The 21,897-nt window shown below is 35.9% G+C and overlaps 13 protein-coding genes across 13 annotated transcripts in view; 8 read left to right on the top strand and 5 right to left on the bottom strand.

The window, feature by feature from the left end:
• Positions 1–71: 71 nt before the first annotated feature.
• Positions 72–1,361, top strand: FDP41_006740 (uncharacterized protein; the record flags this gene model as incomplete). Its single annotated transcript, XM_044710408.1, has 1 exon — positions 72–1,361. One exon carries the CDS (start codon positions 72–74, stop codon positions 1,359–1,361), a length of 1,290 nt encoding a protein of 429 aa, XP_044558843.1.
• Positions 1,362–1,676: 315 nt separating this feature from the next.
• FDP41_006739 (uncharacterized protein) lies at positions 1,677–2,597 on the top strand (the record flags this gene model as incomplete). The annotated part of the gene is made up of 1 exon (XM_044710406.1): positions 1,677–2,597. One exon carries the CDS (start codon positions 1,677–1,679, stop codon positions 2,595–2,597), a length of 921 nt encoding a protein of 306 aa, XP_044558842.1.
• Positions 2,598–3,500: 903 nt separating this feature from the next.
• Positions 3,501–5,328, top strand: FDP41_006738 (uncharacterized protein; the record flags this gene model as incomplete). Its single annotated transcript, XM_044710405.1, has 2 exons — positions 3,501–4,348; positions 4,401–5,328. The coding sequence occupies 2 exons, from the start codon at positions 3,501–3,503 to the stop codon at positions 5,326–5,328; spliced, it is 1,776 nt and encodes a 591-aa protein (XP_044558841.1).
• A 61-nt stretch (positions 5,329–5,389) lies between these two features.
• FDP41_006737 (uncharacterized protein) lies at positions 5,390–7,222 on the top strand (the record flags this gene model as incomplete). The annotated part of the gene is made up of 1 exon (XM_044710404.1): positions 5,390–7,222. The coding sequence occupies one exon, from the start codon at positions 5,390–5,392 to the stop codon at positions 7,220–7,222; it is 1,833 nt and encodes a 610-aa protein (XP_044558840.1).
• A 120-nt stretch (positions 7,223–7,342) lies between these two features.
• On the top strand, positions 7,343–8,719 carry FDP41_006736 (uncharacterized protein; the record flags this gene model as incomplete). The annotated part of the gene is made up of 5 exons (XM_044710403.1): positions 7,343–7,384; positions 7,446–7,598; positions 7,750–8,164; positions 8,228–8,554; positions 8,628–8,719. 5 exons carry the CDS (start codon positions 7,343–7,345, stop codon positions 8,717–8,719), a joined length of 1,029 nt encoding a protein of 342 aa, XP_044558839.1.
• Positions 8,720–8,915: 196 nt separating this feature from the next.
• FDP41_006735 (uncharacterized protein) lies at positions 8,916–10,727 on the top strand (the record flags this gene model as incomplete). The annotated part of the gene is made up of 3 exons (XM_044710402.1): positions 8,916–9,515; positions 9,557–9,964; positions 10,014–10,727. The coding sequence occupies 3 exons, from the start codon at positions 8,916–8,918 to the stop codon at positions 10,725–10,727; spliced, it is 1,722 nt and encodes a 573-aa protein (XP_044558838.1).
• Positions 10,728–10,865: 138 nt separating this feature from the next.
• FDP41_006734 (uncharacterized protein) lies at positions 10,866–12,047 on the bottom strand (the record flags this gene model as incomplete). The annotated part of the gene is made up of 1 exon (XM_044710401.1): positions 10,866–12,047. The coding sequence occupies one exon, from the start codon at positions 12,045–12,047 to the stop codon at positions 10,866–10,868; it is 1,182 nt and encodes a 393-aa protein (XP_044558837.1).
• Positions 12,048–12,383: 336 nt separating this feature from the next.
• Positions 12,384–12,751, bottom strand: FDP41_006733 (uncharacterized protein; the record flags this gene model as incomplete). The annotated part of the gene is made up of 2 exons (XM_044710400.1): positions 12,384–12,664; positions 12,742–12,751. The coding sequence occupies 2 exons, from the start codon at positions 12,749–12,751 to the stop codon at positions 12,384–12,386; spliced, it is 291 nt and encodes a 96-aa protein (XP_044558836.1).
• A 77-nt stretch (positions 12,752–12,828) lies between these two features.
• FDP41_006732 (uncharacterized protein) lies at positions 12,829–14,685 on the bottom strand (the record flags this gene model as incomplete). The annotated part of the gene is made up of 1 exon (XM_044710399.1): positions 12,829–14,685. One exon carries the CDS (start codon positions 14,683–14,685, stop codon positions 12,829–12,831), a length of 1,857 nt encoding a protein of 618 aa, XP_044558835.1.
• Positions 14,686–14,869: 184 nt separating this feature from the next.
• Positions 14,870–15,904, top strand: FDP41_006731 (uncharacterized protein; the record flags this gene model as incomplete). The annotated part of the gene is made up of 1 exon (XM_044710398.1): positions 14,870–15,904. The coding sequence occupies one exon, from the start codon at positions 14,870–14,872 to the stop codon at positions 15,902–15,904; it is 1,035 nt and encodes a 344-aa protein (XP_044558834.1).
• A 129-nt stretch (positions 15,905–16,033) lies between these two features.
• On the bottom strand, positions 16,034–17,104 carry FDP41_006730 (uncharacterized protein; the record flags this gene model as incomplete). Its single annotated transcript, XM_044710397.1, has 1 exon — positions 16,034–17,104. The coding sequence occupies one exon, from the start codon at positions 17,102–17,104 to the stop codon at positions 16,034–16,036; it is 1,071 nt and encodes a 356-aa protein (XP_044558833.1).
• A 30-nt stretch (positions 17,105–17,134) lies between these two features.
• On the bottom strand, positions 17,135–19,526 carry FDP41_006729 (uncharacterized protein; the record flags this gene model as incomplete). The annotated part of the gene is made up of 2 exons (XM_044710395.1): positions 17,135–17,839; positions 17,940–19,526. 2 exons carry the CDS (start codon positions 19,524–19,526, stop codon positions 17,135–17,137), a joined length of 2,292 nt encoding a protein of 763 aa, XP_044558832.1.
• Positions 19,527–20,787: 1,261 nt separating this feature from the next.
• The window catches only part of FDP41_006728 (uncharacterized protein), a gene marked incomplete at both ends in the record, with an annotated part of 1,366 nt that continues 256 nt past the window's right edge, over positions 20,788–21,897 (top strand). Inside the window, 2 exons of the mRNA XM_044710394.1 lie at positions 20,788–21,397; positions 21,587–21,709. Of these exons, the coding sequence (XP_044558831.1) occupies positions 20,788–21,397; positions 21,587–21,709 (733 nt within the window). The remainder of the gene's footprint in view (positions 21,398–21,586; positions 21,710–21,897) is intronic.

The raw sequence follows: 21,897 nt of genomic DNA, 5'->3' as shown, positions 1-21,897 counted from the left end.
CTTGTTCCAAAATTATTATAAGTTCACTGTTCTGAGTGATAGTAATAATAATAGGTTGACCAACAGAAAAAATGCTCCAAAGTGTTGTTCCCGTTCGCGAGAATACAGACCATCAACCCCTCACCACCACCATCCCTTCTTCCTCTCCTGTTCATGACGATTATGAGATTCATGATGGCAAATCAGATCATGGATCAATCTACAAAATTGTCGTTCCAAAATCAACAACTTGGAGACTAGCAAGTATTAAGGGAATTTACATTTGGTGTCATGGATACCGACCACTCGGAATTCCATTAACCGCCATTTTTGATTACCATGCAGAGCCTTATGCAACTCTTCTCAGACGAGGTTTTATTCTAGCCTCAACCTCTTATCGTAGAGAAGGATATATTCTAAAAGATGCAGTGGAAGATATTGATGAATTGCGAAGATTTATTCTGGATCAATTTGTATCTCCAAATGATGCATCAACACCCTATTTTACAGTATTATTAGAAGCTGAGAGTATGGGAGGTGCTATTGTCACACTTCTTAATGAGAGATATTCTCGACAACACTATCATGGAATCATAGCAACTGGAGCAGCATTATTTATTCAAAAAGATCCAGTGGACAATCCCATTCAGTTTCTCTTTACACCTCATATTCCTCAAATTTATATATGTAATTCATCGGAGGTTTCTATTGTGAAAGAGTATATTGAAAAATCGAAGGAGGAGAAAAAACGAGATTCTTCCATTATCATTCCTAATTTATTAACTGTTGAAAGAGAAGGACATTGTGAGGTTTTTACTGAAGAAATTCAAATTGCATTCTCTGCATTATTTGAATGGCTGAAAGATGAAAGTTATTTTGACAATTTAAATCAAGAATCTCATGATATCACCTTGTATTCTTTAGAGATGGAAAGAGAGTTCAACAGTCAAAGTTCTAGCAAGTTACAAATAGTCACAGAAATGGTCAACTCACAACCAGTTCGAGGAGTTTGGATCTTGGTGGATGAAGTTTCTCTTTACAACGAAGTGATTTTGAGAATTGGAAGGGAAGATTTTCGAAAATTGTTTATTTATCCTTACAATCAATTCACCATGTATGTTTCCAACAGTAGCAAGAGTAATGAAAAGTTTTCTTTGGATACTGCTAAAAAGTTTGAAATTCTACATGCATCCTATCCATTTGCAGGTATCGATGTTGGTACTTTAGTATCAAGTTTTAACATTGATGACAACTTGATCATTCGAAGGCATTTTACAGGAAATAATTTGAATGCTGCAGGTACGGAGATGGGTGTTCAAATCTCTCATTGGGTATTTATTTTAGAAAAAGAAATGAAGAGGACTTCTAGATTCAATCAGTAGCTATTCGATCAGCATTTTCATATTGAGCTCATTGTTCAAAGTGAAGAATTGAATACAATACGTGGTGTAGCATATGTCTTGAGAGCGAACAATTTCAAAGTAAAAAGTGAGAATTGCCTTTAAAGGGCAAAACCAGGTAGGATCAATACAATGACACATCAAAACTGACCCCCCTGCTCCGGAGAGGGGGGTATCTCCGGACCGTCATTTTATCGCTGAAGAATCTTTTGAACGAATATTTTATGCAGGCAACTGACGGCGGAGTGCTATTTATTGCAAAGTATTGTGGTGTCCTTGTATTGGACCATAAAAAAAATGAATAATACATCCCCTCCAAATTGCCTTGTTTCGGAAGCGATCCGAATTGGTTGCTATTTGAATTTATCAAATTTAAAATCGTTCATGTTGGTATCAAAGAGTATTTGTGAGGAATTGAATTCAGCTACTTCCGAAGAAAAATTATGGAAATTTCATTACGAACGATTGAGTGTGTTGGATAAAAAGCTTTCGGGAAGCCTACTTTCCAGAAATCATGATGAAAAGCTGTTCAAAATTAAATTACAACAGCTTGTATTAAGTATTAAATTTGATAAGATGAAATCTATATTCTCTTCTAAAAAAGGGCAATACATTCTCTTGCAAGATGTCGAATTTCCATCCAATAGTAACAGCTTGGAAAGAAATTCATTACAATTGATAGATCATCTCAACAATTTCCTCTATTTCAATAATAAGAACAAGGGACATGGAGATAGAATTCTCAAGTGCTTGATCACAATTATTAGAGCATTGATATCAATGAGCGAGTATCACGATGCTCAAAAATTGTTGTCGATCTACCAGAAGGTGGTGAACAAATTTATTTCCTTATTCTCTTCTGATTTCTATGGGTCAATTTTTGATTTTACACCAAAACACAAACCAAAGTCGGCTGTCAAGGCCAAAGCGTTAAATCATGTGATTGAATTGGAGAAGACAATTGGACATGATGTCATAATTTTCTTACTCACTACGGAAGAAACCATTTATGCCCTAAACAATTATAAGGCTGTTCTTTTTGTGAACTTTTTAGATCTAGCTCAACAAAATGGCGATCATGAACTCATAGAGTCTTGTTTATTACATGTTCTTCAGCATTGGAAGAACAAATCAAATCCCATCTTTAACATGGTGAAGACTAAAATTTCGAGTGACCATCCAGAAATTATTAGAAATGAGTTTATTGAAAAACAGTGAAAATGAAGAAACGACATTCTCTCGTGGAGCCTCTCAGCGAAAAACATGTACTTTATTTTTTTCACATAGAGAATCTGTTGGAGCATGGCAATCAAGAACGAAGAAATTACGTTCAGACCATGTTACTTGCCATTACGAATTCCGTTTTTGCATTCTTTATGTTTGGTTGGCATGTACATGAAAAGGCCATTCTGAGTGTCTTTCCTTTGCCAGTACTCGTAACAGCAGTCTTTTAATTCCATGAGTTTGTCAACATCGCCCAGAATGGTTTGGTTTTATGTTGGTACCTAGAGGTTACGTGGTTTTATCGTTGGTTGTTTTCATCAAGATCACAAGCCGTCGTAGCTCAGTTGGATAGAGCACAGGACTTCTAATCCTGGGGTCGTGGGTTCGAGTCCCGTCGTCGGTAAATCTTTTTGTTAAGATTTTTTCGAGCTATATTTGTAACGCTAATGTTAGATAACAAGCCAATTTCCAAAGGGTTGGTATTTACTAGTGGTATAACTAAGTGACAAACTTCTTCAATATGTAATCCCGTGTAGTCCAATGGTTAGGATACCTGGTTTTCACCCAGGAGGTCCGGGTTCGATTCCCGGCATGGGAGCTAACTTTTCTTGCGCCTTTAAAAATTAGCTTTTCGCCACCTGAATATCTGGCAAGGAAGATTATAACGGGAATGTTGAAGTGTCGCTTGTCTAAATCGTAATTGATTACCATCACCAAACTAAAAAAAATCAATTTTGGTGACACAAGGCACGTTGAACAACCTTCATAGAAGGCCTTGGTGTCCCTTGCGGCTTTCTTCTTAACACCTTTCCGTAACATCTTTCCTCGTCTACATAACAAATGACGAACAGACACAACAGTATTGACCGAAGGACTTTTCGAAAAACATCTTTCATCATGACACTTCTTCTATTGGTCGTGTTGTTGGTTCAGGTCATCTTTTCCACAACGACCCATCCACACCATCGCTCACCAACCCATTCTGCCTCCTCCTCAACGACGCTGAATACTCGAATTCTTTCCCAAAGACGACACAATTCCAATCATCATAATATCCATCTTGTTCATCCAATTAATGATGAGGAAGATGATGATTTTATGGATCTACTCTCTGATTTCTCTAATTATAAGGATGCATATTCCAAGATTGAAAAAGTACTTTCTATTCACAACAAGCATTACAGCAATGATCAATTGACTTTATTGAATCGTCAAAGGAGTAGTACTAGTACTGGTAGTAATAGTGGTGGTGGTGGTGGTCAAAGTGCAACAAATCATTATAACACTCCTCCTCAACAACAACAAACCTCTGAACCACCTCTCTTCACCACTTTGGAAGAAGAATCCGATCATGATGCTACTACTACGATTACAACTTCTTTTGAAATTCCACAACAATTTATTCTCAAATTCAAAGAATCTGTGAAATTGACTGAAAAGTTGAAACAAGAATTTGAAAAGAGTACTTCCATTCAATTACTTCAATACATTCCAGATCATAGTTATTTAATCCATGTCACACCTTCTCAATTGAATTCATTATTGATACCCTCTCAACAACAATCAAAACCACAACAAATACTCTCAAAGAGTTCACCCATTATGGTTTCTCCAAATCATCAAAATGTTCAACAATTAGATGTCTCTAATATCATTTCAAAGATCATTCCACTCTCTCCATCATTGAAAATTAATCCAACTTTGAAACATGAAATGGAAAATGAAAGAATCATTACCACACCGATGTAGTTCTTCTGGTAGGACTACTCCTTCTTCTTCTTATGGTAATGCTGGTAGTGGTGGCAGTAGTAGTACTGTTTCTGGTGGCACATTGATTCACATTGCCTCTTCTCTTGTACCAAATCCATTCTTGACCTCTCAAGACATTCGTGACATTGCTCAACAAATTCGACAAGTCTGTGAAAGACAATATCACATGAATGTTCGATTTGTGAGATTAATATCCAATCGTAAAATCATGTTGAGTGTACAATTGTGTTCTCGTTCTGAATTGAATACTTTGATTGATGTCTTGTCTCATCATCCAGCTGTGAATTGGATTGAAAGATTTGATATGGAACGTGATGGATTCATGCCAGAGAATTATCATGCTCGTTTATTAATTCAAGGTGGTAAGAAATGGATGAAGAGAGGTGGTAGTAGTAGTCCAAGTGATCTAGTTACAATGACTCGTCCGATTGGTGATACTTCTCCTACTGCTCATCGTCCATCATCATCTTCATCATCATTACTTGGTCCATTCGAAGCTGTGGGATTGACTGGAAAGAATCAAACGGTGGCCATCTCGGATTCAGGTCTCGATTTTGATCATTGTTTCTTTTATGATCCTCAGGTTCAAGTGCCAATCCTTCACTCGAGTCAGACCATCATCATCGGCACGACTAATAAGCAACAAGAACAAGATTCTTCTCTGACAGCTACTACTACGACTACGACTGGCAACCACCCTAACCGCCACAACGACGACTTGGATGTTCTGATTCAAAAATTACAATCTACGACCGTTACAACGACAACAACCACTTCTCAACAAAAAGAACACCGCAAAATCAAAGCCTATGTTGCCTTTATGGATTCTAAAGATGGTGGTCATGGCCATGGCTCTCATACTTCAGGAATTCTCACTGGACAATGTCTCTATCCAAAGAGTACCATTTGTAGACACAATGGACTTGCACAAGATGCTAAACTTGTCTTTTTTTGATGTTGGTTGTGATTTAGATGGTGGATGTTCGTGTGATTCTTTCGATGCATGTCCATGTTACATGTATCCAGATTCTAAATGTCCAGGTGGAAACAAATTGGTGACTCCCATTGATTTGTACAGTGGTCTGTTTGAACCTCAATATGCATTGGGTGCTCGAATTTCTTCCAATTCTTTAGGTGGTGCCATTGGATATGGTTACACACAAATTACAGCAGAAATTGATAAATTCCAATACGATCATGATGATTTTCTAGTGGTATGGAGTGCAGGTAATTCAGGACATAAAGGATACATGACCTTAACGGGACCAACCAAACAAGCTAAGAATTCTCTCATTGTTGGAGCTTCTACCAACTCGATCGAGTCATGGAAAGAGGCATTGCAGTTAAGAAATTACACAGAGAGAGCACTCTTTTTGAGAAAGAAATTCTCTAAAAAGTATTCTTGTACGTGCAAGAATTCCTCAAAGAATGGTAAGAGTCATAGTAGTGGTAGTAGTAATGATATTTCATCGTCATCATCATTGTTTGATGCCTTTTCATGGTGTCACTTTGATAAATGTCGAGAGATTGAGAAATTAACTTCAGAAGAGGCCTGTGATGCCTTCATGGGTGAAACATGTCAATTTCCATCCAAATACAAAATTTCACTCATGAAAAAGAAAGCCAATTTCAATGTTGCCTTTGCATGCAGCAAGAAGTGTGCTCTCAAGAATTTACATGAAATGCAATCACTCTTTGATTCGGAGAACTTGGCAGATTTCTCATCTTTGGGACCAAGTGTGGATTCACGTATCAAACCTGATCTCGTAGCACCAGGTTATTTTGTCATTTCGGCTCACTCTCATTTTGGAAATTCAAAATGTTCTATTGAGAATACCAATGATGTGAAATTTCAATTGAAAGAAATGGCAGGAACTTCCATGTCCACACCACTCGTGGCAGCTGCTGCTACCATTGTGAGACAATACTTCACGGATGGTTTCTATCCGAGTGGTAAGAGACCATCCAATCCTCAGGAATTTGCCAAAGCAGAATATACCAATCCAAGTGCAGCATTGGTGAAGGCCATTCTCATTTCGAGTGCACGTGGAATGAAAGGACTTGCTCGTGGCAATGATTATTTTGATCATTTCAATCCAAAACATCGAACCATCTTTGAAGGATATGGATTGATTAATTTATCGAATACTTTGAAATTGGTCAGTAGTAGTAGTGGTGATGGTGATCTTAGTAGTACGAATACTAATCCTACTCGTGAGAATGTAAAGACGACGACTCCATCTCGAATGGTGGATTTATTTGTGGTGGATCGACAGGAAATTACGACCGATCTTGTTCATTCCTATAATTTCATTGTGGCTGACAATTCCTCTGAATTGTGTATTACTCTTGTGTGGACAGATTATCCTGCATCACCAATGGCATCTCTCGCATTGGTCAATGATTTGGATTTAAAGTTAGAATATGAACTTGAGAATGGTGATATTCAAACCTTTTATGGTAATCATTTTGTGAATAATAACCAACCTGATCGAGTGAATAATGTTGAGAAAATTTTAATTCCATCTCCACCACTTCGAACAGCATTGACTGTGAGTGTGAAAGGTCATAATGTACCACATGGTCCACAACGTTACAGTTTGGTGATCAATGGAAAGAAAATTTCAAAAGCTTCTGTGATTAAGCGTTCATTGGATGTGACTGACGTTTCTCCTTCGAATACGATCATTTTCTTTAATTGGCAATTTGCATTAATTATCACAAGTTTGGGAACTGCATTGTTGGTATCATTGGCAGTGAATATTGGATTGTGTTTGTATGCTCGTATTCAAAAGAGAGATTTCAATAAGCAATTTATGAATATGGAGAAGATGAAAACAGTGTATTAAAATACTTGTGTTTTCTTTTACCTCGATATGCCGTTGCAAATGTTCACCTGAAGATCTTTCTCTGAGTTAGAGAACATCGTAAACAAGGGCTATTTTAAGATGAATTTTTTTTAAAAAAAAATGTCGAATATTAATTTATTTGATAGACCTGCTTCTGGTCCAGTAAGTATCTTTTTGTGCAAGTGCTTTCGGATCATCATCCATGATGATTCATCATGAAAAGCGTCCTTTGATCGAATTTAGAGCTGGTAAAATGACCAAGGAAGGGAATACAGTGAAAGCAGATACAAGAAAAGGCAAAATAGCCTTGATTATTGATCCCGAAGATGGTCTTTTACATTTCCAATGGAGAGATAGAAGTGATAAGGTTATTGATGTTAGTATCAAATGCTTGTTTTGAAAGATCTAACGTACATTATTAATGTAATTATTTTTCCTTTGCCAACGTATTATTATGACGGCTTATTTGATAATGTACGACAATTTGTTACATGATTGATCAAACTTCGCAATCATCGCAACATTAGGATTCAATTGTATTTCAAGGAGATGTTACTTTCTCTAGAGTTAAGAAAGTAACGGATGGCCGAGTTTATTTGTTGAAATTTACATCAGGAAGAGAACTCTTCTATTGGATGCAAGAACCAAAAACCGATAAAGACGATGAATATGAAAGAAAGATTAATGAATATATTGAAAATCCACCAATGGAAGGAATGAATGATGAAGACATACCACCTCAACCAACCGCTACGACCACACCTTCGGAAACATCAACACCACCCCAACAGAATGCTGTTCAACTGGATCAATTGTCAAGAATTATTCAAGGAATTAATCCAACAGCTCCGACTAGCGGACAGACACAACAAGCCTCTGCTACTACTCCATCTCAGCAATCTTCATCATCGCAACAATCTCAAGGTTCTCAAAATACAGAAGGTACGTAACACAACACACACACCAACGCACACAAACACACACCATATGTGTCAACAAAAAAAGCCTCTCTTCAAGAGTTATTGAGAAATTTCCAAGAACATCAACGTGAAAGAAAACAAACCATTGCACTGGAGCATGTCCTTCAATCCGATGCCATTAATGAAATCATCAAAAGACACCCATCCATTTTAAATAGAGATGAACTATTTGCCAATCTTCCTGAGGGTGACGATGACAGAAGTGCACAAACACTATTAAGCCATATAAGAAGTCCTCAATTCCGTCAAACTTTAGATGTGTTCGGGAGTGCAATGAGTACAGGTCAGTTGAGTGGGTTGATGAGAGATTTCGGTTTAGATCCATCTGTGGCAGATCCATTTAGAGGAGGAGGTTAGTTGACACATATTTACTTTCTCAATAAGTAATTCAATTATTTTTTGTTTTTTATAATTACTAACCAAAGGCCTTTTATCATTCCTAACTGCTTTAGCCAAGAAAGAAGAAAAGAAAGAAGGTGACAAAATGGAGGATGAGAACCAAGAAGGAAAACAATAGTTAGTATATGTTGTAGAGTCAGCCACATTCAAGGTATGTGGAACAATAAAAAAATTATGGCTTGAAACATTATTAATACTACTACCCCTGTATACCTTACTGGGGTTCTTATGTTGCAGTATTCTTTTCTTCATTGTGTTTTCAAAACAAAAATATGTTGGCGCCACAATATACAATTACAAATTACATTCAAAAAATGTCTCAAAAGATTTATCTTCAAGGAATCACCGACAATGTCAAACTCGCAAGGGAGCATGCCTTGCTTGGTAGTTATTCAGTCTCCCTTGCATACTATGATGGAATATCGGACCAAATAGATTCATACATGAACGACAATCTACTCGGAATGGATTCCAAAACACAATGGGCTCAGCTCAAACAAAGACTAAAACAAGAATATCAAATTATACAACACATTCAAAATGAATTGAACACATTCAGTAACGGTTTATCTCAAGGAAATAGCAACAGTGGAAGTAACAACACCCGAATGAAACCGATTGCCAAATTCTTTGAAGACCAACCCGAAAAGTCATCTGGTGGAGGATGTGCATTTGTTGTAAATACTGTTTCCAACAGCAACAACAACAACTCTCCACCTGTGTATGACGATGGTCCATTTGGTCCTAGAGCGAAAACCCCAAGCGCCAATCAACAAAACATTTCTCCGCAAGACAATTATGATCCCGATGTGTGGCTTCCTCCAACACCAGTGCAGGGAGTAAGCAAACCAAAGAGATTACAACCAAACAATGCTGAGAAGAAAGTAGTATCTTCTAAACCAGTGAACAATAGAGTAAGTATTGTTGAACCAACAATGAATGGCATCAATTGTAGATTGTTAATTATGTCGATAAGAAACTTAATGCAAAGTTGTTGGGAAATCAATATTCCAAAGATAACAAACAAAAACCTCCCATCCCAAGTGTTGCATCTAAAAAATCAAAAGTGGATGACAAGGATAATAACATGTCCATCGATGAGGATGTTCCTGCAGCCACAGGAGATGAAAGACCAAAATTCGTTCCAGCATGTGCATCGGATAAGGACCTTGTGGAAATTATTGAAAGAGAGATTTTAGATAAGCAATGCAATACACATTGGAGTGATATTGCTGGTTTAGACCAAGCAAAAGGATTATTGGAAGAGGCTGCAGTGCTTCCAATCATGATGCCTGAATTCTTTAATGGAATTCGATCACCTTATAAGGGAATTCTGTTATTTGGTCCTCCAGGTACAGGAAAGGTATGTAATTTTGTAAACCTTTGAAAGAGAATTTACTTGTTGTTTGAAGACCATGCTTGCAAAAGCTGTTGCCACAGAATGTAAAACAACATTTTTCTGCGTTTCTGTTTCCGCCTTAACCTCAAAATGGAGAGGTGAATCTGAGAAATTAATCAAGTTATTATTTGAAATGGCTCGATTTTATGCTCCAAGTACGATATTTATTGACGAAATTGATGCTTTAGGAAGTAAGAGATCTGAAGGTGAACACGAAGCAAGTAGAAGAGTAAAAACAGAGTTATTGGTTCAAATGGATGGTGTAAATAATGACAGTAATTCGACAGATGATGCCAAAAAGAAGATGGTACTTGTGCTTGGTGCCACAAATCATCCTTGGGAGCTCGATGACGCCTTAAGAAGACGGCTTGAAAAGAGAATACATATACCCTTGCCTGACCTAGAAGGAAGACGATTAATTTTCAAATTATATCTTGACAAGCTAATACTTGCTGACGATGTGGATGTGGAAGAACTTTCAAAGTTGACAGAAGGATACAGTCCTGCAGATATTAAGTTAATTTGCAGAGATGCAGCGATGATGGTCCTTAGAAAAGCCATAGAAAATCTTGGCAAGACTGAAATTATTTCCAAACAAGGTGAGATCAAAAATCAACCAATAACAATGAGCCACTTCTTGGAGACATTGAAGAATGTCAGCTCCTCAGTTGGTACGGCTGAATTGGACAGATACAAAAAGTGGATGGAGGAGTATGGATCTAAATAAACTATTGAAATCTCAACAAGTATGGTAAAATGTTGTGAATGCTATATGTCAAAATGTAGGTAAAATATTAAAACATCATGGATCCCCGTGAAACAAGCATTATTGTCACATTTCTTTTAATTAGAAAATTGTTTGGTGTCATCGTTTAAATCTCCTGCAGTATTCTGTTTGAAAATCGACAGTTCCATAATCTCCAAAAGGTTTTGAGTGGTGAGTTGTCTGATGAAACGGCTGCGATTTTATATTTGCCTGAGGTTGGAAAGTTGTGCTGTATGTGGTCTTCCCTATTGATATTTTACGTTCCTTGGTTGGTGTTGGTTTTGATGTTGTTGGCTGTTTGGTGTCTTTGCCTGACCTTGCAGATGTTGAGGAACGAGCAGAGTTTTTGGGTTCAGCATCATTTTCATCCAACACAGGAGTAAACGCTGGTTCCACTACTCCACCACTTGCAGTTGGGCAAGAAGTAGCCTTCCATGCAGGTTCTGTTCTTACATAGTGTGACAATGTTTTCGAGCTTGGTCTTGCAAAATATGTTTTTGATGTTGGGAGATTGGTTCCTTGCGTTGGAAGGTAAGCGTATGGTTTTTTTGTGTTGAAATTTCGATCATGCATTTTGGATAGATTTGACGTGGATGGTCGAGCTGTCAACCCAGAGTTAGTAAAAGTGCTGTTCATTACACTCTTTCGTTGAAAGGAAATGTTTTGAATTGCGGGTGCTGATTTCGGTCGATCTCCTTGTTGGGAATTTGTCTTACTGTTTTGCCATTTCTCAGCTGCAACTTCATACACTGGTTTACTTTTCTTCTGATCAAGTAAATGAGGAGTGGATTCTAAAAACACACTTTGCTCATGAGACGTTGGTTGAATATGTTTTCTAAAGCTTGACAATGCAGCCATAACGTATTTAAAGACATTCATATCTGACTGACATGTATCCGAATGATTTTTAAAATAGGCCGCCACAGATTTGATTGCCTTTTCTGTTAACACGCCATGACCATAACTGCTTGCAACATAGAAAAATCGATCCACTTCACTCTCAGCTTTGAATGGATTGTTTTGTGATTGCAATTTTTGATAATAATCACCTAAACGTTTGAATAGTGCATGGAACTCTTTTCTCTCCGTTTCGGTTGCTTGTTCTTTCAGCCACGCGCTGATTCCTCTTAACGATCGTTCTTCAAACAATTTAGAGTATGAACTTGATTGCAATTTGTTGGAAGTGCTTCGATACTTTTTGAGAATAAATTCTTTGCGATATTCTTTGTGAGCATCAAAAGAAGGATCAAAATACGGCGTGTAATGTCCTCCGAATGTCATGGTGAGTAATATTTAAATATCACGAAAGTGAGAACCAGTGAGTGATTACTTTTTTTTTGAGATAAACTCTCTTTGAACGTTACTGGATTACCGACAATAACGGTAAAATTTGGCGGTAAAGACTGTCTCAATGGGTATAGAGACGCTGTGATCGGGACGGTGTTCTGTTTCTTTATCCGATGCATATGTGAGACTCCCTTCAAAAGAAAGAAGGTATTACAAAAGTGAAAGCCATGAATCAAACGTATTGTAAACAAACAAGAGGCTTCAAACGCATCTCTGAGATCGTGTGATTGTCTTTATTCACGGTTGTAATTAATTAAAGTACAATGAATTCTAATCCATCTTTTCATTTGTGTCTCTTTCATCATCATCACCTTCTTCCTTTTTATTAGGGTTATGCCTTAATAGATAGGAAGCAAGATATTGTATTGGATCTTCTGGTCGTTCTCTTACAACGCTGGCTAATCCTTGCAATAAAATTGGAACTACGGTTTGGTCAAGGTAGGCTCTCACCGGAAGAGCGTTATAATTCGTTTTAGCATGAACTTTTTCTTTGGTTTGTTCCAGTGTTGCAGCACTTGGTGTAAAATCTGCTAATAGATTGTCTTGTTTTTCTATTTACAAAATCAAAGAAGGGTTGTATTCATCCTCTTTGATCATGCCCGATAATTTTCTCCGTCTGATTGCTTACCTGAAGACATGATGATGACGACAGTAAATATTTTTTTGCTGGTTTTTTGAGTCTAGTAAACTTTTTGGCGCCAACTTCACGTGATTTTTATTCCTTCTTTTGTTTCTTTGGATGCACGGAATCTGCAGAGTCATCATCACCCTCCTCGATCGTCTCATCATCATGCTCGTGAGTACTCGTCGTGGTCTCATCACAAGTTGTTGATGTTGGATCATTTGGTACATTCTTTCTCTTACCCGTAGTTGTAGTCGTGGCAACATGTCCATTCAACAACACAACTTGTCTCTTGTGATGTTCTTGGACATACTTGATCATGGCATTTCCAAATTTACTCCAACCCTTCTCTCCAACGGTATCTAATTCTCTCTTTAAGTGATCCTCTGTCAATTCTAAACCTCTCAAATCAATCTTTTTTAATGCTTCATCCACAAGTGCTTTGTGTTTTTCACCAAATGTTTCCCAATGAACATTTTCCACATCACTTGGTTTCACTTTGTAAATGAAATTTCGATCCACACACTTCAAATTCTTATTTAACAAGTACAAGACATTTCCCTCAGTAATGAAATGATTGTATTCATAACGATGAGGTAAATCATGTTCCTTTCTAAAGGCTTCATTCAATTTGAGATTATACTCTTGTAGTGATTGGATATGAAAGACGAGTTGTTGATAATTATTGCTATATTCATAGAGATGATTAATCATGATGGTGTTTGTATTGGTGGTGTTAATATTATTATTATTGTTATTATTGTTATTATTATTACTACTACTACTATTAGTGGTATTGGTGGTAGTAGCCTTACTAGAATTGTGAGCTGTTGTTGGAGTGCTATCTGTATCACTACTACTACTACTACTACTACTACTGTTGTGTATATGAATCGCATAGGGTAGATTGTTCTCTGGAATGTGTGATGAGATGTCCATCATGATGACATTCTTCATAGGATCATCTGTGGATGCGATGGTGGTATTAGTGGTGGTATTAGTGGTGGTAGAGTTCATTCTTGAATCATCATGATCATTCATCATTAATGCAACACATGGTTGAATAGATCCATCCTGATACAAAAACAACAATGGTTTCAATTCAATATCAAAATCATACTTGACCAAATGAGGTTCTTCATATCCACACAATTCACATGAAATGGAATTGATTTGATCATTCTCAATGAAATGTTTAAAATAAATGTCATCATGATTCATGGATGGGGGTGTGATTGTTGTTGATGTGATTGTTGTAGATGGGGTTGTTACTGACGTGGTTGTTCTAATCTTGAAACTATTGGATTCTTCTTCTATCAACAACATGTTTAACTTTTTCAAACACTTGATAGTCAAATCAAAGAACTTGATCTTGTATTTTTCATTATTCTCAACAATTGGTGTTCCTTTGGTTTTTGCACTGATAAATAATTCCCCTTCATGATTTCTATACTTGTATAAAACAATATTGGATCCATTCCACTTCTTCATAAAACAGTAATAGAACAATCCTTTCATGGATTTGAAATGAGATTCAGGTAATAAGGACATGCCTTTTTGTTTTTTTTGTTTTTTAGGATACAAGTAATTCAAATTGGGAATATTATATACTATATTTGGAGTATTTAAATCAATATGATTAATATTATCAATAATCATTGAACCATTAAATTTGCCATGTTTAATAATCATATATCCCTTAATAATATTTGAAGAATTAAATGGATCTCTACATTCAAAGTGTTTTAAATCTCTATCCATATTGGAAATTGAAAATGTTTTTTTCAGAATATCCATTGTTTTTGTATTTGAGATGTTGTGGTGTGAAGAGGATTTGGAATTGGATTCATAATGTTGTTTGTGGTTCATGCTGTTGTTGTTGAGTTCCGACGATGATGAATGTGAGGAAGGGGAAGACTCGGAAGTCAAAGCGGAAGCAGATAAAGACATTTTTTTTAAAAAAAAGAATGGAAAAAGGATGACTAAGAGTGCCAATTTGAAATTGAACAAACGCGAAATGATCCTAATTAAAATCAAGTATATATATTCATGTGTGAGAGATTGAAGGAGTATCAATGAGTTCATTCAAAATTAATCAATTAAATTTAAAGAAATATATTTTTCATTAAAAAAAATGAAACGAAAATTTGAAGATCAGCTTCAACAACCGAGTAGTAGTAGCAACGGAGGTTGTTGTGATGAATCCTCCTCCTCCTCCTCCTCCACCTTTCCACCAAGGAACAAACATGTAAAATTCTCCTCCTCCTCCTCTTCAACAAATCATCACGATAACATACAAACTCATGAGGAATCCAAACACACTCTTCAATCCATTCGCGAGGCTAAATCTCTCCGAATGATCAAACAATTAAAAGGCTTTGAACAAACAACATCCATTCTCGGACAAGTCAATGAAACAGGAAGTGGATTAGAAGGTGAAGAAGGAAATTTAAATGAAGAACGTTTTATTGATGAAGAAAATAATAACACAGTGATGGAACCCTTTCACTTGGAAGCAGAACGAACAGAAGGAATATTTAAAGATAAACAAACCAAAGAGGAAGAACAACGAAAAAAAAAGAAAAAATTACAACAACGAGTATTGGATAAAGTAATTAGAAATAATGAAAGTGATGAAGAGGATAGTGATGATGGTGAAAAAGATATTTGGGCAGATGATTTGGAAGAAGTGAATCCTTCCTTGTCTTTGAAAAATCGGAATGATGAAAAAGAAGAGACAACGAGTCCTCCTCCATTATCACTCTCTGAATGCCATCAATATATTGTTGATCATCTCATGGATCGAAAAGAAACAATTTCTAAGGCATTACAACGATTGAAAAAATCAATGACTTGTCACTCGAGTGGTACTGATCAAGATCCTTCAAAAGTATACAATGAATTAATCAAAATAGCAAATATTTTAATTACTCATTACAACGTTTATGATATTTATGATAAAAAAAGAGAATCGTTCCAAAAAAGAGTGAAATGGGAATATCGAGTCAAAGATACCAACGAAATTCATGGACCATTCTCAACCAATGACATGATCACATGGATGGATCATGGATTGTTAACAAACGATAATGTACAAGTAAGAATATTCTGTGGTGAAAGTGATGATTTTTTAGAATTAAATTCAGTGGATTTTACAAAATATGAATAATATGGTGAGAATTTTAGAGTTTTGTTGCAACACATGTTCTCTCTCATGTACACACACATATAGAATTCAGTTTAACTCTCCCATTTGAGTAATAATGAGATGCAACGAGTGATTCGAGTTCACATGTTCCTACACAAATATAATGTAGAACAGCAATAAAAATCCAAAAAAGAATGCCAATCGTCGAACAAAGCCCTGAAATTCTTCTTGTTCAGAAGGAGGTGGATGTAAACGAGTCGAATTGGAAGTGGTTGTCATTCCTAAACCACCATCACTCTGACCACCACCACCACCACTGTATTGAATATCAAAAAATGGAAAGAATCGAAATGCATCTGCAAATAAGAATGTTGATGCTCCAGTGCCAATACTACTACTACTACTACTTGCATGAATACCTCCTCCACCAACAGCACCTCCAAATCCTCCTCCCATTCCAAAGAAATTACCTCCTCCAAATAAATTTCCCATATTATGAAATGGATTATAATTTGGATTTGGTGTTGTTCTAGAATCTGTATATTGTGCACGAGGTCTTGAAGGAATACCATTATGAGTGGAGTGATTATCTGTAGATGTAGAATCCACATTTCGATTCGAATGACTACTTCCTCTTCCATAAATTGGAATTATTTTATCTTGTTGAATACCTGCTTTGCAAACAGGACATTGTAAATTTTGAGTAGAATGACTTTGCATCCATCTATAAAGACATGACCAACAATACAAATGACCACATTGAGTAATCACTGGTTCATTGGCTGTATCAAAACAAATATTACATGACCACATGGAATCTACATCTGAATGAGTATTTGGATTGGAATTGGACTGTACATTGGTTGATGATTGTGGTGGAAGTGAGGATGATGATTCTGTGGTTTCAGGTGATGATGATAAAGTCATGTTGGTAGATAATGTGTTAGGATTGGATATATTTTGAGAAGATGTATTGTTCGTAGGATTGGTGGTTATTACATCATCATGAGAGGTGGTTGGTCCAATGTTTTCTTCTTCATCCTCGGAAACATAATCCGAAATGATTGGATCATCCTCTGCTGATATTTCTGTATTATTAAGTATTGATGTGGTTGTAGTGGTTAATGTGGTTGTATCGTGAGGATCCGAAACAGATGAATGATGATTTTCTTCCATGAATGGAACCATTGGTGGTGGAGTTGTGGTCGATAAGCGTCGCATTTTTTTGAATTGTTTTTTCGCACACACACCTTATTCATCATTCTTTTTCTTATTCTTTTCATGAATATATTTAGCCATGTAATGACTTGTTCGATATTGATTCAATGCCAAGATGTGTTGAACATAATTATAGGGTGCAGAATAGTAAGAGTGATCTCCTCTCATCTTGGCCAGTGGTAGTACAGTATTAAAATGACCATTCACATCACAACCATTACTATAAGTACCATTACTACTACTATTATTACCACTACAACTACTACAACTACTACTACTACTATTATAACTATTCTTCTTATTTAAAATCTTCAATTCATACACTCTCTTAATATCTAATAATAAATGATGAGTATTCAACTCTTGAGAGAATAATTGTGAGAGTAAATGAAATCCTTGTCTTGATGTTTGAATCCACAATTCTTCATTGGTGTAAAGAGAGTGAGCATGTGATACAAATTCATCCATGGAATGTGCAATAAGACCACCCCATAGGAATGAAGATGGAGGAGTATGAGTAGTAGTGCTGCTATCAGTCCTGTCACCACCACCCTTATCATTATCACCACCACCCTTATCATTATCACCACCACCCTTATCACCACTTGAACAACCATACACACCACCACCACCACCACCCTTATCACCACAAATACCACTCTCCAAATTCATTCCTTCATATCCAATGAGTGTGGACACACATGGTAATCCATACATCCATCCATCTGCAATTTTACCCTAAAATATTAGAAAATATTCATGAACCGTACAAGTAAGAATGAACACACATTCACAACAATACATTCAACACCCTCATCAACATATTCAACACACTTACCTTAATTCCAGCACCAGCTCTCAACATGGCCAAATTCACTCTATATTTAGACATTTCATTCAAGTCCTTCATTTTTCCTTTCACATAAAAATTCAATGATTTGGAAGAGAGTTGTGATTGATTTGATAAATAAGCTCCATAGATATGAAATTCAGCATTTGGTAATTTTGAATGTATGAATGGCCATACATAATGTCTCATGTAATAAATGGAATCCTTATTTGGAGGATGATGACCATTTCCAATTGTCATGAAATGATGACGTGAATGAAAGGAAGAAGAATATTGTGATGAAGAAGTAAAAGAAGAAGAATGTGATGAAGAAGTAAAAGAAGAGGAGGAATATGATGGATGAGAGGTAGAAGACATTTCTTCTGGAGATGATGATGTCATTTGTTTCTGATTGAATGAATAAAAAAAAGATGCCATTCCTAACTTTTGTTTTGGAATTCCATAAAAATGAATTAAATAATTCAATTCATCTCGACTCACAATGAGTGACAAATCACTTCGATAGATGGATGATAATTCTCTTAATAGTAATTCATTGGTAGCATTGGGTAGATCCATTGAAACAAAAAATGATGCATCATGTTGTTGTTGTTGTTGATTTAATTGTTCCATTCTAAAATTTCTCACACTTCTCAAATCTTGTGTATCAGTAATGAATAGAGTTGTACTGTGATGATGGTCATGGTGATGGTTGCTGTAATTGTTGTGGTGATTGTAATTATGGTGATGATAAAAAGAACCTTCTAATACTTCTCGAACTCTAAAACTATAAATTTCTTCACTAATCATGGTATCAAAAATACATAAATTTAATGTACTTTTATGGGGAAGTATACTTGAATATTCTTTTAAAAATTCATCCATACTTGTCAAATCATTACTTTCTATAGTTTTTAATTGAAAGGATGTAAATTGATCTTTAAAATCATTATAAAATTGTTGAGCATGAAGAGAATGAATGGATTGAGGTGTAATGAATGTGACATTGAGAGTAGTTGTGTTAGAAGTAGTAGTAATAGTAGCTATACTATTATTATTATGGTTGTTGTTGTTAGTATTGGTAGTAGTATTGGTAGTAGCAGTAGTATTGGTTGTGGTGGTATTATTGAGTTCAATAGGATTCTTATTGTTCACATGATCATCATTGAAATGACAAGAATTTGTTTCACTCTTCATATCGGAATGACAAGAATGATTCATCCTTTTGTGATTAAATTCATGTATTAAATCTCGAGTGGTGTGATTTAAATAATAAGGTAATTGTTTGAATGATTCTAATAGTTGATAAATTCGAACTGAACTTGCTGTGGCAGATAATTCTGGAAATCTCATTGCAAAATATAATATATTAATAGTAGAGGGTGGTGGTGATGATGATGAGGATTGAAAGGATGATGAATGATAGTGAATCTTGTTGGTTGATGACGTTATCGATGATGAATCTTTCCGATAATTGGAATTCACCCAAGTAGTAGTAGTAGTAGTAGTCGTACTTGTCGAACATCGAATGGATGATGACAACACAGTGATGTTCCTTCGCACAACAACAACAGCGACTGCACGCCTCGAGAACATTTTTTTTTAATGACGAATCGAAAAAAATTGAACCCAAAAATTTATTATTCACCTTCGGAAACCGGATCATGGTTGCGATCCTCTCTTGTCACAGCATTACATCAGTGATTTATGAGTTCTTTGATGGTTTGTTGTTGAGTCATTTTTTTCGATTCGTCATCAAAGAACTCATAAATCACTTAGAACAACAACAACAACAACAAAGAACTGCAAGATGCTGTTAAGACGCTCACACAAACAGTACAGCAATTAATTGAAGTTACAAAACCAACTCAACCAAAACCTGAACAATCAACAATTAAAATTTCTCAAGCTCAAAATAAAGCACGAAAAATTCACCCTCAACCAAAACCTGAACCAACCCAACAACCAAAACAGGAAACTAAACATTTAGAAACTCCTCAACTCAAAATTGAACAAACTGGTCAACCCAAAAACAAAACTAATTCAATCTCAATCTACTCGGACAGCAATATCTCATCCTCATTTTGTTAAATTTATTCTAAAAAGATTTGAATCAGTTATTGAACACTGGTACATCCCAGACAGCAAGACCAACACTCTCAATTTAGTCATTCAAAATGCCGAAACTCAACAACAAATACTAAAGAAACTTCATTCACTAGCCATGACAGAAAAAACACAAACAAAATATTTCGCCTCACCAATGATTTTTACATCATCTCCAACAACATTAATAGCCAAAGAAAAATCAATTTCGAACATCCAAACTCTCATCAAGTACTCAATCAATCAAAAGAAATGTAGAATTGAACAAATGTGCCTAACATTCAATCCACAAGAAACCTTGTACAAACTTAAAATTAACACTATGCAAGAACACAACCATCAAATTCGAAAAAGAGAGACTCAGTATTAAGAAAAAGGTAAAAGATACCTACTCATACCTAATTGTTGAATACAAGCTTAATGACATCAATGAATTGAATCGACTAACCTCAACAAGATTTATATGCTCCACAGAATTGAAACCAATTTCAAGACAATTCAAGCCAAAGACAACCGCATGAACGTGCGTTTAATAGTTTTACCAGCACCAATGGTGCTAACAATAAACTAATTAGATTTTTTGAAGAGAGGTGGTGGTGTTGTTGTTGTGTGAAGGAACATGTGCCTTGGGTTTCTTTGGTAGGTGGAGTTGTAGTCCACCTACGAGTTGGTGATCGGAACCGTCACGCGCAATAGGGTTCCAATCACCACCAACCACACCAACACCAACAACAACAACAACAAAAAAAAAATGATTCCAACAACAAACAACACCAATGATCATCATCATCACATTATGGAAGACTCCCAAGTATCCTCACCTCCATCATCATCAGCAGCAGCAGCAGTGGTGAGTGAGGATGCGATGCAAGATTCTCAAGTGGATGAATCTTTATCCACCACCACTCTGACCACCACCACTCGTACCACCACCACCTCTTCTTCTTCTTCTAATAACAATCATAACAACACTCCTCCTCTTCCAATTTCACCTTCACTCGTGGGTTGGACTGAACCCTCCACACTTCAAGAAAAGAGATCTCTCTATGCATGTGGCAATGATTTTGTCACTTTGGATCAATTAGAGTTATATCCATCGTATGCTGAAAAGAATCGACTTGAACAACCATCGATTGAAGGTATTAAAAAAGTATTCTCTTCCTATCTCAGAAATAGAGAATATCCAATATTATCTCAATTCAATCCTGAACATGATGCCATCAAGAAGGGTTATTATGACTATAATGAAGCAATTAATAAGAAGATTTCTTTTTTTAGAGGTGATGTCTCTCAATTGGAAATTGATGCTGTGGTGAATGCTGCCAATGAATCCTTGTTGGGTGGAGGTGGTATTGATGGAGGTAAGTACAAGTGTTATAATAATGGTAATAGTACTATTGTTTTATATATATTTGTATATATTTGTACATATTTGTATATATATATATCTATTATTGATATTACTGATTCACACAATACCATGTCATCATCTGACGTGATCCTATCACTACTACTACACTTGTATCATCATCTGCTTGATGATCACATAGCCATTCATAGAGCTGCTGGTGGTATCTTGAGAAAATACAATGCTCTTCTTAATGGATGTGATACTGGATGTACAAAGATTTCACCTGGATTTAAATTACCAGCAAAATACATTCTTCATACAGGTGAGTACAATGATACATCTTAATGGATTCAATGAATATCAATGAATAATAATATTTGATTCAAATGATTTCAATTGATTTTAATTTTATTTATTTTATTAATTGATGAATTAATTTTTTATGATTTGATTCAATTTAATTTTATTTAATTTTTTTTATTCAATGAATTTATTTAAACATGTATTTGA

Source organism: Naegleria fowleri (genome assembly GCF_008403515.1).
Source record: "Naegleria fowleri strain ATCC 30894 chromosome Unknown tig53, whole genome shotgun sequence".
NCBI classification, from domain to species: domain Eukaryota; phylum Heterolobosea; class Eutetramitea; order Acrasida; family Naegleriidae; genus Naegleria; species Naegleria fowleri.
The sequence above is the reverse complement of the archived record's forward strand: the minus strand, read 5'-3'. Positions and strand labels throughout refer to the sequence as shown.